General features: G+C 33.3%; 1 protein-coding gene across 1 annotated transcript; it reads right to left on the bottom strand.

Annotated features, from left to right (window-relative positions):
- Window positions 1-8,637, bottom strand: ERD4 (Early-responsive to dehydration stress protein (ERD4)). Its single transcript, XM_086458204.1, has 6 exons — window positions 8,280-8,637; window positions 5,884-6,032; window positions 4,668-4,943; window positions 2,195-3,039; window positions 727-982; window positions 1-568 (listed from the first exon to the last, which is right to left on the bottom strand). Exons 1-6 carry the CDS (start codon window positions 8,545-8,547, stop codon window positions 206-208), a joined length of 2,157 nt encoding a protein of 718 aa, XP_086314330.1. The 5' UTR covers window positions 8,548-8,637; the 3' UTR covers window positions 1-205.
- Window positions 8,638-13,356: the final 4,719 nt, after the last annotated feature.

Below are 13,356 nucleotides of genomic sequence, written 5' to 3'. Positions count from 1 at the left end.
TAAGCCAAGTAAAAGTTTCTAACTCTTAAAAAAGAAAAGAAAACTACAGAAATACATAATTACACACAATTAGACCTGAAAATACACAATTACATACAACACAAAGTTCTTCCTAAGATAGATTACTGAAAATAAGTACGTGGAATTCTGCAAGCTCTACACAAAGAACACAGAATTTACATCAAACTTATCATAATCTTGTTTTCTAAACTTGAGATTGAGCGTCTTTAAGATGATCAACGTCATCGTCAAACTTTTCATTGCTCAAGTAAGGTGGGATGTAGGCCTTGTAAATAGATTCCATATTATGGGTCTCCTTCAATTCCCTGGAAGCAACGTCAAGAGGGGTGCATCGAAAGGCGTTGTAGAACTTTTTGTTACAAACAAAGGCGAAGATCAAAGATAATATGGGAAGGGGTACCATAATAGGTGCGTAGTAGAATTCTTTGATAAGGAAATAGCCAATCATTGTAATTTGATAGATGATCAGAGATGCAAGAATTCGTGTGTGAATGTGGGGCCACATCCGTCCGTAGCTCTCGTACGATGGAACATAAACTTTGAGAGCCTATAAAGAGAAAAATATCAACAACAAAAAAAAAAAAAAGAGAAAACAGAACTAATTTCCTTTGTGAAATCATTTCTTCTAATTATGCCAACGCAAAAAATAAAAAAATTATGATTTTCTCCTAATAAGTTCATGCCCAAAGTGTGTGTATACTATACCTGATTCCGAAGAATAAGCCATCCGAGGCCAAAGTAAACCACGCCAAAGGGAATAATTATTGGAGCAATTACGGAGTAACAAAGGACAATAGTAACAATCAACATGTCATTGGGAACCCTAGTTGAATAACTGAGATTTCCAGGAGCCCAGGCTTCTTTCAACTCGGCTTCGGTTTTACAAAGATACCTTCTCTTCAGATGATAAATAATCAGAGGAACCAAACGGGACAGCTCGAGCCCATACCCAACAAAGAATCTGAAATCCAAATATTTTTGACAAATAGTTATTATCAACTATTTTTATTTACTCGTAAACTCAGCTCAACTTGGATGTCCATCAAATAGAGTTAATTACTCAGACAAGTCATTAACATGTCAACATTTTTTTATATAAAATAATATTATTATTTTATTTTACAAGGGTACTTTTGTAATTAAAAATTTATTTAATCTGGATTCTTGTATGCAATAATCACCCATCTAGCATTATTATAGTATATAGCCATATTAAATTGTTATATTTATTTAATGTTTTTTAAAAAAACAATTAAATATAACATATAATTATGATCGATCAGTCCTAGGTTTATAAGCTGGTTGATCCGAACCCCTTGCTTTAATCTGGCAAGGACAAGGGACCAAAATATGGTGTGGATACATATTTACAGTTAAAATTGTAGTATTTGTTGTGTATGTCACCCAATACAGTTTTCTCTATATGGTCCACCTCATTAGGACCATATGTATCACCCTTGTAAAGACAACAGTAGATGCAGAGAAGCTAAAATTTGAAACAAAAATTTCCTAAAAAGAATATTAGTTAATAAATATAAGAGAATGTTAATTATAAACTGTGAAACCATGTTTGCTCAAAAAAATTATTATAGGGGCTATTTAATTATCAGACTCCTCTGGGCATAGTAACCAAAATCTATGACTATTGAAAGGTTGCAATTAAATCATGACATTTTCATTCACTGATTTAATCGCGACTTTTTATTAAGTTTCGACTTTAATGAATCTTATGATTAAATCACTAACTTTGTGATTAAATAAAAAAAATAGTATAAATGATGTCCTTGATGCACTAGTTAAGAAGATGACCACCAATGAAGTGTTGGATAATGAAGATGACATTGATTTGACCAATTGATGAGTCTTAACTTTACACCCCTGATTGTTGTCTTTTTATATTTTGAATAATATAAACCTTTAATATGAGAACACCACCTAGTGGGAACAATTACATGGTCTTAACCCTAGCATGATTTTTTCCGATTGTTTCCCGATTTTACATTAGTTTTCAAAATTTTCCCTCGTCAACTTATTCCTAAACCCTGACTTGGTGACTATGCCTCAGGGTGCAAATATATATATGGTTAGATGAGAAAAAATCGAAACTCACTCTGAAATATAAAAAAAGAAGAAAAAAAACACAATAAGGAAAAAAGAGTACTAGAAAACTTACTTCAGCGCCACAAAGGTAAGGAAGAAGGTTGCATTTAATGGAAGATGTTTACCAAGCAAAGATATGATCAAGTCTGGCTTCTTTTGGATGGACTTGAACGTACTGAACAGGGTTCCACCTATTGTAACTCCAATAAAAACATTCAAAATTGTGAAATAGAAATATTTTCCAGATGTTGCTCTTGCCACATGGCTCTCCGAAGGGATCCCCTCAGCTTTGGATAAGAACATAAGAAACTTTGGAAGCAAAGCTAAGAAAACAAGGAGTGCGATCTGAGGAAGGTAAGCTTCCAACACTGTTTTAACTTCTGGTTGGTTCACAACTGGCTTCAAGAATGGGAGAAGCTTCTTCAGATTCTCTAGAGTCGTGAACGCTGAGATAAACCCAATTGGAATCATGTAGAAGAATATGGTCAAAGCCACTATGGCATACACGATATATTGCCTTATCTGCCTTTCAAAGAACTTCTTTCGAAGATTGCTCCATATTAGTTGGCGTGGTTCGGGAGCTTCTGACACCGTCCATGTGTCAAGCATCGAGGCATGGATAGACTGAGCTGCAGAGGCCGCAGCCAACCTAGTGTTGAAGAAGACGAGAGCCGCAGCTTCTTGTTTTTCTCTGATTGTGATTTTCTGTTCAGATTCTAATTTTGGGATAAGTTCGTTGATCTTCTCATTGCAGTAATCTATCGTGTCTACTTTTTTGCCTATGAGACCAAGGAAGCCAATTTTGTTTGTGGGTTTTGTTCCTTCTGGTTTGCCTGTTGCTTTTGAGGCTGCATATATGGCTTCGGCATGGGCAAGCTTCTTTTTGTACCCTTCCAACTCTTTCCAAATTTTTTTAACCTGTGTAAATTAAATCAAGAGATATTTATGACAAAGTGATCAACTTTTGATGAATTTACGATTCCAGCTCACTGTTCATTTTAACTACCAAAACGTGAACGATAACGAATTTGGAGGTTTTTAAAGTGACTATTTCGCAGGTTTAAAGTGAAAATCAAACCTGCAAAATAGTCACTTCGTTCTGAACTTTTTTTTTAACAAAAACACAATTGTTCATTTTTTGGTAATTAAAATGAACAGTGAGCCGGAATCGTAAATAACTCATTTTCAGCTCACGAAATAGTAATTCACCCTTAAATCAAAGAAATGAAGATGTAAGTCGAGCAAAGTAAAATAAATAAATAACAAAAAGAAAAGGAAAATATTGAAGGTAAACTAAATGAATCCTGTTCCTCATCCATTATATTTCAGATCCACATTTTCTATATTGGAATCCAGGTATATTTTATTTTATTTTTTGATATCGTGGGTTATCCCCACCTTCGGGTGGGTCTAAATCCCGCGGTCACACACAACGCCCCCTCGGAAAGACCTACGTGCAGCAGGTTGACTTGAGGGTTAACCAGACCCTGGAGGGTGGCCACAAGAAATTCATAGCTTCGTGGGGTTTCAAACACTTGACCTCCTCTTCCTATGGAGTGGCCACAAGAAATTCATAGCTTCGTGGGGTTTCAAACACTTAACCTCCTTTTCCTAAGGAGCTTATCAAGGTTCGGCTTGCCACTAGGCCAACCCCTTGGGGCTGGAATCCAGGTACATGCATGGTTTAAAACATAGACAAGTCCAAGTCAACTCGAACGAGTTGAAACTAATTTGGTGGGCACCGATTAATTAGGACACATTGGAATTTCAAAGATTATTACTTGCATGTGTTATGTGTGCCTAAATTTATAGTCATTTCTTGAACACATTGGAGATCATGTTGAAGAATCCAACATTACTATAAGTTGGCCTCCATGTTGACGATGACGTCAAATACCACTATTATGACAATATTATCCAAATGAAATGTTGACCTAAAGTAACGATGTAATTGGAACAAGTCCAATTTTTCAACTTCAAGTCAACTTTCAGAGTGTAAATATGTAGCAAGGGCGGCATTGGGTTGGCTTATCTAACATTATCTACATGTGTGCTCCGTCAACGGGTGTCAGAACTGCGGGAAAAAATAGACCAATTCACCAACTCTATATATAAAATTACAGACACCAGCAAATGTATACAACTATTTCATTACACATACAATTACTAAACTCAAGCCGATGAAGCAGAATTTAAATGGCAATCAACTTTTTCTTTTATTTATATTTGTAATATAGTAAACCGTGAACATCTCAGTGCAAATGCAAAGGAAAGGAAATTGGAAAGAGAGAAGAAGAAGAAGAAACGATAAATCACACCATTTGAAACTGATTTTTTATTCCTTATTTCTTTCTTTTTTTCATTGCTTTCTTATCTTTTCTTAATTATCAGAACAATTACTTTTTATTTATCAAAAATAAATAAAAATTCAGAACAATTACTTTTTGAGTCAATAGCAATTCATATACTATTTTCTTCAACAAATGGACTTGACCCATAAATATGTAAATAACAATATTTAAAGAGAAAGAAGACTAAGAACAGACCTCTTTGTGATTTGTGACAATCATTGATTTGCAAAACGTTTCCGTATGGATTGTTTTGAAATATGAATCAACTTGTTCTTTTCGGGTTTGCCCTTGAGGAATAGGAGGTATATCTCTAACTAGAACGGCAAATTGCTCAGGTTTGACTCCTGGAGCACTTAGAGTTGTACCTCTCAGATTGGAAACATGCTTGTAGGCTTTCCATAATAGGTAAAATGTAACAAAAGTAACCCAGTACGTAGCCATCAGGAATGCCCACAGCCTCATACTTTTTTGCTGAAATACATGCAAGTAGATCAGATAAACAAACACATAATGATAATAACATTAAAATACCAAATTAACAAACAAAAACATAGGGAAAGCTACCAGCAATAAGGTGTCTTGCAAGTTTCAACAAAATGAATAGATACACAATCATGGTGTCCCAACCTTTCTCGAGTGAGACGCGTACTTTATGGCCATTACCCACCATGGATAATGATATCAACGGTTTGGGAAACTAAATGAGCATTTTATTTTAATGAATATAAAAAATTCTCAAAACACTGGAGGATTTCCCCGATTAAGCATTCAGTTGTTTGAATATTTGGTTGCCATCAGTATTTGGACCTTAGTTACCGAAGTGCCAAGAAGCCCAACTCCATGTTGAAATCATTAAAGACATAGTAAACCGAAAAACCAAACTATTTTATGACCATAAGTGGGATAGGCATTCCAGTAGAAGATTCTTGCATCTAGGATTCGGACAAACCACCATTCGCCAATACATACCAATAGAAATAATGCGAAGTCACCCCAAAAAAAAAAAAAAAAAATTTGCTGATATTGGCACCACAACTTACTTTTTACACCCCAATTAAAAGTAAAGAAAATAAGTGAATGGTTGAGAATAAGTAAAACTTGAGGTGCCAATAGAAACTCTATCATTTTTTTTTTTTTTTGGTTTAGGATTTGATATGAGCTTAATCATAGTTGTAAACAATTACTGAAATTGTTCGAACGAGTGTAATAATTTTTTGTTATGTTGAGATTATAGTTTGAGTGAAACCTTCGTAATGTTTGAAGAGTGAGTTTTAATCATTAATTGGGGTGTGATAAGTAATTTAAGAAATTAAGGTGAAAAAGTAACAGTTGGGGTGCCAATATAGTAGCTCTCAAAAAGAAAGAAAGAAAGATGGCAAAACAAATGGAAGGAGAAAGACATATGTCTTACATTCACGTGTGCCATGGATATCTTGTCAAGTTCGTTGAAGGTCCCATTGCTGGTGGTATCCAATTTTGACGTCAGGATTTTCTCAGTTGCAGAAACCGGAAGAAGTACAGGTAGCAGAATAAGACCAGATAAAACCAATATCCCCAAAACTGAAAAGTGTAAAAGCAATTAAAGTTACATAAAATGACAATCTAAGTATGCCATAAACCTTATTACTATCCAATACAAAATAAAATTTCTAACTTAATAAGCATGTATTTAGGATCCCATGATTGGCGAATCAAATATAAATGTTTTGTATCACTCAAAAGTATTCAGAAATTCTAAGGCATGATTCATTTACTGTGCATCAGAGGTCACTCCCATAGTCACCAAATCGTCGTTCGGGAACAAGTTGGCAAGTTGGGGTTAGGACTCTGTAATTGTTCCTCGTAAGTGGTATTCTCATGTTATATCATTAAATACCATATTGAACTTTAATAATATATTACCAAACCCCATATTGATTCCATCCATACAGGCACAAGAAGTAATCATAGGTCCACAATATAGTCAAGATTTATATTGTTCAAAATATAAAAGATAACAATCATAAGTCCGAGTTAGGATCCATCAATGTCATCTTCATTCACATCATTATTATCCTATGTTTTATTGGTAAAATGCTCACCATCATCTTCATCAAGGTCATATTCTCTTATTAGTGCGCAATATCATATTTAATTTTTTCCTAATTAAATTGCAAATTTCGTGATTGAATCGCAAAGTTTGTAAAAGTCGTATCTTATTAAAAAGTCGCAATTAAGTTGATTAAATCGGTGAAGAAAAAATTCACGTAATCGCGACTTTTTCAATAAGTCAGACTTTGGTGACTATGGTCACTCCAAGCACTTAACAAAATCATGGACTACATGGTACAAAGCAGAATTATCAAATAGAGGAGACATTTGACATGAACATCCGTACAAATGAAAAACTGATGTGTCATCTTAATATCATAGTTAATTCCTCTATTGGTGCTCATAAGCATTGTTGAAGGTCACCTGTATTATCAGTTATAGTTGTAAACTTCCCCAAGAACATGCAATTCAACAGTCTCTCGCACATTGTTAGAGTTGGGTTTATAATAAATTACAAAAAAAATAATTCAATTCGAATATAGGGATTTTTGCAGCCAAATATCACCCGAAGGTTTAAAAATATACAGTTTTCGAGCACCCAATGATTATGGAACTAGTTGCTATATGAGGAAAAATGAGACGAAAAGGCATCATAGAGCCTTATTTGGATTGTTTGGTTCCAACAATAGCTCTCTTCAAATATGGTGAAGTTCTAAATCTTCGTAACGACATGAGTTTCTGCAATTTTTGTTGGTGTTGGGTATAAAAACAAAAGAAAATTCAGCCCAAGTTAGAGAGAGAAAAAAAATATGCACTGTTGAAAACCTCTGAAAGAGATGCAAGGGAAACGTAAGATAAATACAGAAATTATCACAAATTTGAAGAATTTTTTTTTAAAAATGTAGTCCCCAGCCCCAAATCATTCCATTTTTTAAGTAAATCATTGGTTTAGTAAGGGGAATTGGAAAGAGACGCTAAAAATAATAAATAAATAAAGCAATAAAAAATAATAAATAACATTATGAAAACCACCTGAGTCCTTGAGATAGCCAACCAACCAAACAAAAGGCACAAAGAAAACAAATTCACTAAAAATCCATCCTAACCCATAAATCAATATAACAGAGAGAAGAAAAATAGTTACAGAACCCTCTTAAAATGTCATCAAAACTTCTCATTCATCCTCAAAATTTAATGCCAAAAGTAACAAAATTTCTTTGAGGAAGAAGAGTAAGAAAACAAACCCAAAATTCCACAAAACACAAACATAATCTAGCCAAATACCCATTATTACTTGGTGAAAAAAGTAACCAAACAAGCTCCAAGTAAGCCAAACTCACCATTAAAACTTTCTAACCCCAAAAGATAAATGTCAAACACTACATAATCTCAAAGGAAACAAAATTTCTTCGAAAAAGAGAAGTAAGAAAACAAATCCAAAATTCCTATAAATAAATAAAAAAAAACCTTACATAATCTAGCCAAAATACCCATAATTATTTAATAAAAAAATTAACCAAACAAGCTACCATAAAAACACTCTAAAAATAAATAAAAACATATCCCCAAAAAAGAAAGGAAATAAAATTCTCAAACACTATATAATCTAAGAAGAAACAAAATTTCAACAAAAAAGGAAAGTAAGAAAACAAACCCAAATTTCCACAAAACCCATACATAATCTATAGCCAGAATACCAATAACTATTTACTAAAAAAAAAATTAACCAAAAAAAAGGGAGGGGGGCAGAGAGAGAGAGAAATCTCAAACACTAACCAGTGCTCAAGAAGACGAAGTGGACAGCAGTGTCAACCCCAGACATGTTGATGACATCAGCTTCTGTGGAACTCAGAGACTCGGTAATCCAACCAAATGCCCTTCTACTCCTTGAACCCTCAATTGGATCCAACCCTTTGAGAATCCTATTTGGGTAGTAAATCACATAGTTTGAAGGCTTCCTTGAAAGCCAAGTGAACACCAACACCAAAATCACAAATATTAAAAATGATGTTCCAAGAGATGTCAAAAATGAACTGAAATCCATCTCTTCTTCTTCTTGTTTCTTCCTCTTCTTCTTTGATGAGTGAAACTAGAAAAAAAATTTGACAAACTAAGAACTGTGGAAAAAACCCATTTTTTTTTTTGGTTCTTTAAAAGCAACAAAAGTAACCGTTGGACAGATTAAAGGATAAGGGACCCATATTTATGCCATTTGGAGAAAATATACATAATTTAGGGCGACCAGCTTGGCTTTGTGGCGTTACATCCGTGTTTCTAATTTTTTATTTTTTTCTCAGATTTTTTTAATCTCAAACGAAATTTGAGGTATAAGTCTAACGTGCAGTCCTTATTTCCTAGAGATTAGTCAAGCGAAATCTTTAGGGTAAGTGTTTCATATCAGCCGTATGTTTGACACTATGTGTCAATCGTCGTTTGATACTATACTTTACAGTTATTTAATCGATGAGAGAGAGAGAGGTAGGTTTCAACTTTCAAGCGAATTTGAGTGTGACATAGATTACAAGGAATGTAAGTAAATGACAAAAATGTCCTCCGTCGACAACGTAATTTACTCTTCGAACCCCCTCACATTCTCGTGGTCGTGGGCTCGTGGCCACGCACGACATTTGATCATTCGCACGTATAGCACAAACATTTGACAACTCACCAGTAAAAAGAAACATTAATAATGCCATTGTTATAAAATCCGATCGAACCGAACCAGTGGTCTGACCAGATTAGACCGGATTTTGTTTTAAAATCGATTAGATCACGAACTCTGGTTTTTGTGAATGTAATTTTTCTATGAAAATAAATTAATTTAAGGAAAAAAAAAATTATACATATTTATAGATAAATTTTTAATAAATGTAAATTGGTTCAAAGAAATTGAACCATTCCAAATCTCAAACACGTGTTAAAGAAATTGGATCCTATGGGTCGACTTGAATCTTTAGGTGACACGTGTTTTCATCTGATAACTTACAAATTTTATCCTCCACAACTTTCATGCATCATATACCCATTTTGTTACAAAATTAAATATATAATTATTTTCTTAAATACTTAGAAAAAATTACTAATTCAATAATATTAACCAAACGCATAAATATTTTAGTAATTTCCTCTACAATATTTCGTTAATCCAACACACAACATACAGATGGAGAAGAAAGGCCTTACTAGCATACATTGAAATTGTGTTTCTAAGTTAATTCCTATTACACCGAATCTCGAATTTATATGAAACGAACCAATTTACAATACGATTCACATCAAATATTTAGCACTCAATAAATTCATATCTAACCAATCTGTGAAGCCAACTATTCTAATTAATTGGATTTTGTGCTTTTGTTCAATAAATCAAATAGTAAAGATATAATATATTTTTTTTAATAAAAAAAAATCGATTATTCCTCAATCTTTCCTCTTCTTCATGTCTATATGAAGAAAATTAAATCTAGATTTTTTTTTAATTAACCTCTTACAACTTTATATTAAATAATATGCATGTTTAAACGACTTATATGTATATTACTCGTATGAACGGGGTCCATTTAAAACATAAGACTGCACATACAGTGCACTTTAAGAGTACATGTAAAACAAGGGTATTTTTGTCAATCTAAAAAAGTTTGGGTCAGCCTTATCTAGCTTTTGTTGGTGATTCCGTGTCTTTGTTCAGTGGGTTTAAAGAGAAATGTCGGTAGATCTTACGTGGCAGGAAAGATCGAATACGGCCTTTTTGAGAGTGACACGCGGCAGTATTGTATTGTTGCCGACATGAAGGTCCAACCTTGTGCGATGGATCAGATCCCTACAGCGAATAGTACTGTTTTGTCCACATTTGTAGGTCACACCTTCGTTTGTTTGACATCAAATGACAACCAATAATGATCCTCCATGTGGACCTTAGACAGATAGATTATCACTGCTTGACACATGTCACGACAGTTATAATGGTTGTCCGTCAAACCCAAAACTGTGACGTTTAACTTTTATCCAAACCCTGACAACCGTATACACGAGCCTCAGAGTCTCAGACTGGTTGCGTTATTAATAGGAAAAATTGCTTAATGAACCCTGACACAGGAATTTATTTTTGAGTCGTGATTTTCTGATGTCTCCCACGTGTCATGGGTTAGAATCATAAAATTTCCTCGGGATTCTAAGATGGGAGTGTAGGTACACCAACCTTTACTTACGCCGCAGCAACCGTGTGCAATTCTTTGGAATTGGTGATTTACATATGATTTGGTGTGGTCTTAGTAAAAGTTGGTGTGGCAATACCAACTCTCAGTGTTTAGATACACTTGATTGTTTTTCCTTATTAAACTTTCTCTTAGTCAATGCTAGGACTTGCTATCGATGGATTGGGTTTGGATTAGATGGGGGTTGATTTGGTACCGATCCAATATGACTCAAATCGGGTCAGATCCAGGATTGATCCAATAAGTATTAGATGAGACACTTATTAGATCAGAGTTCTTATTAGATCTCAATATTAATATCCAAATCTGATCCATTAATAATTGGATTGAGACAAAACCTATTATATATATAAAATCTAAGTAAAACTTCATATATCTTAACAAATATATAACATATTATTGACTAGGATCCTTATCCGATTGGAACATGGTTGATTTAGAACCTATCCAATAAGATATTGAATCAAATCTTATCGGATCGGATCCATATTAGAATCCAAAACACTGATCCATACTCAATGTTTCGAATCAGAACAAATCGAATTTCGAGCTTGATCTGATCCATTGGCAGTCCTAGCCAATGCCCCTCACCCTTTCAATTGTATTTTAAGATCAGTAGCTAAAATCACTGAGATCAACTTTTGATTCAATTGTGAAAATTGATCTTTTACAATTGTTAAAGTCAATATTTGTAATTCGTGGAATTCGACCTTTGAACATGAATCATTGAAATCAATTAATTACTCAAATTATTGAGATTGATTAATTAAATGATTTGTCTAAGTAGTTTGGGTCATCGATCTCGACAATTTGAATTTGACATTTTATAAGGGTGAGGGGTCACTTAGAAAAAGATATTTCAATAATGTTATGATATATCCCTCCAAAAGTCAAAGGAATTTTATGATCTTGCCGTTGGGTATGTTAAGTAATTTCCTTATTAATAATATTTTGTAACAATGTGGGGCAACACCCTCATTTATTAACATCAAATCTAAATACTCTTAAAATGTCTTCCCTTGAGGAGGACGTATTGTCTAAAAGAACTATAGAAACATCAAAGTGAAAAAGAGAGGTTTCCTCCTAATGATGTCTTTTGGTCCATAAATCATACTATTGAAGTTTATATCTCGAGGCATCCTAAGTCGATTTTGTTGAAATATTCTTATTTTAGTACGGTCCACTTGTATTTCGTATTTAGAGAATTTTACAATATATAAATAAGGATGTATCTCCATCACTTTAATAATCTAATTCACGTATGCTAAGCATCCCACGAGAATTAGAGAGAAGGAAAGATTTAAGCTTTATGATTACGAAGTCGTGCATTTATTGCATCAAGAAAAATCTATCAAAAAAAGATAATGATAAAGAGATTAATTTCATGTTTTTTATGGTCAAACTCTGGTTCGATTAGTTGCTTGTAAATAAGTTGACTAAGTCAATATTAATTTTCACAAAGTCAACTGGAGTTGAGTTTATGAAAATAGTGGTTTTAAGTTTGATGTATTCATCTATTAGAACTCATTCTTGATCTGATTTTTTTTCAAATAAATAGTCCATTCGAAGTATTTTCATACTCTGATATGAGAATTTTTTGAGCATGATTTTTATTTATTATTATTATAAATAAGCAAGGGTTAATGGGACCCCACCCAAGACTTACGCTGTGTTTGGATTGAGAGAAATGAAGAGAGTAGAAAATAAATGAGTTTCTCTCCATTTCTCTTGTTTGGATTATTAAGTGGGGGAGAAAAGAAAAAAATTAGAGAGAAGAAAAAGGAAAAAAATGTGACTTTTCTTCCTCTCCAAAAGTAGAGAGATTTGGAGAGAAATCTTTTTAAATAATTTTATAATTCCAATTCTACCCCTAAATCTCTTTTAAGACATTTTAAAATTCTAAAGATGGTGGGGAGAAACTGAATTCTCTTCTCTTCTCTTAATGGGTTTCTCTTCTCTCCAAACATATTGTTAAAAGAACAAGGAGATGGTTTCTCTCCAAAAGAACTCAAAATAACATTGAGGAAAAAAAGACTTTGTAATCATGAGATTTGTTTGATTTGAGATACATACTTCTGTGAAGGATTCAAGAGATTTCTATTAATTATGCAACTAATAGCATGGTTTTGAGTCCAAGAAAATAGCAACACAAGTGCAACCTTCCATACAAATTGCCTTCAGTGCCTAAAAAAAATTCCTTTACATAATCAATGCGAGCTATTTCACGTATTTTATCGATTGTAGTTTATGTTGATCAAATTTGATTAGTACATCCAACTTGAGAAGATATTCATATGATGAAAGCTTGGCTCAAGTTTGATTTGAGACAAATTGAGTATCAATGTACTTGCATGTTTCGATAAAGTATATGAAATGGGTGAACTATACAATTTATCGATATTCTTATTTTATTTCAATTTTAAATTTTGGAGCCAATTTTTTTTTTTTTCGACTTAAGGTGATTATTGTTTAGTTACGTCTATATCATTCCTAGGAACATGGTGATTCAAATGGGGTCAAAAAAGGGCATCTAATTGGGAAAAATAATTTGTATTATTTTCAACATTTTCTCAAACATCTTCTATAGGTGTAGTACTTGCCGAACACACTTTGATGTTAAAATCAAATGAATCAAAAAC

Source organism: Akebia trifoliata, chromosome 11, assembly GCF_017979445.1.
Source record: "Akebia trifoliata isolate Shusen 1 chromosome 11, ASM1797944v1, whole genome shotgun sequence".
Taxonomy (NCBI): Eukaryota; Viridiplantae; Streptophyta; class Magnoliopsida; order Ranunculales; family Lardizabalaceae; genus Akebia; species Akebia trifoliata.
Note: the sequence above shows the minus strand (reverse complement) of the source record. Positions and strands in the feature narration are given on the sequence as shown.

Coding starts and splice junctions, on each gene's coding strand:
- ERD4 (XM_086458204.1), bottom strand. CDS start 8,547: ATGGATTTCAGTTCATTTTTGACATCTCTTGGAACATCATTTTTAATA. Junction 6,033..8,279: donor CTTCGTCTTCTTGAGCACTG/GTTAGTGTTTGA, acceptor TACACTTTTCAG/TTTTGGGGATATTGGTTTTA. Junction 3,040..4,667: donor TTGTCACAAATCACAAAGAG/GTCTGTTCTTAG, acceptor TAATTTACACAG/GTTAAAAAAATTTGGAAAGA.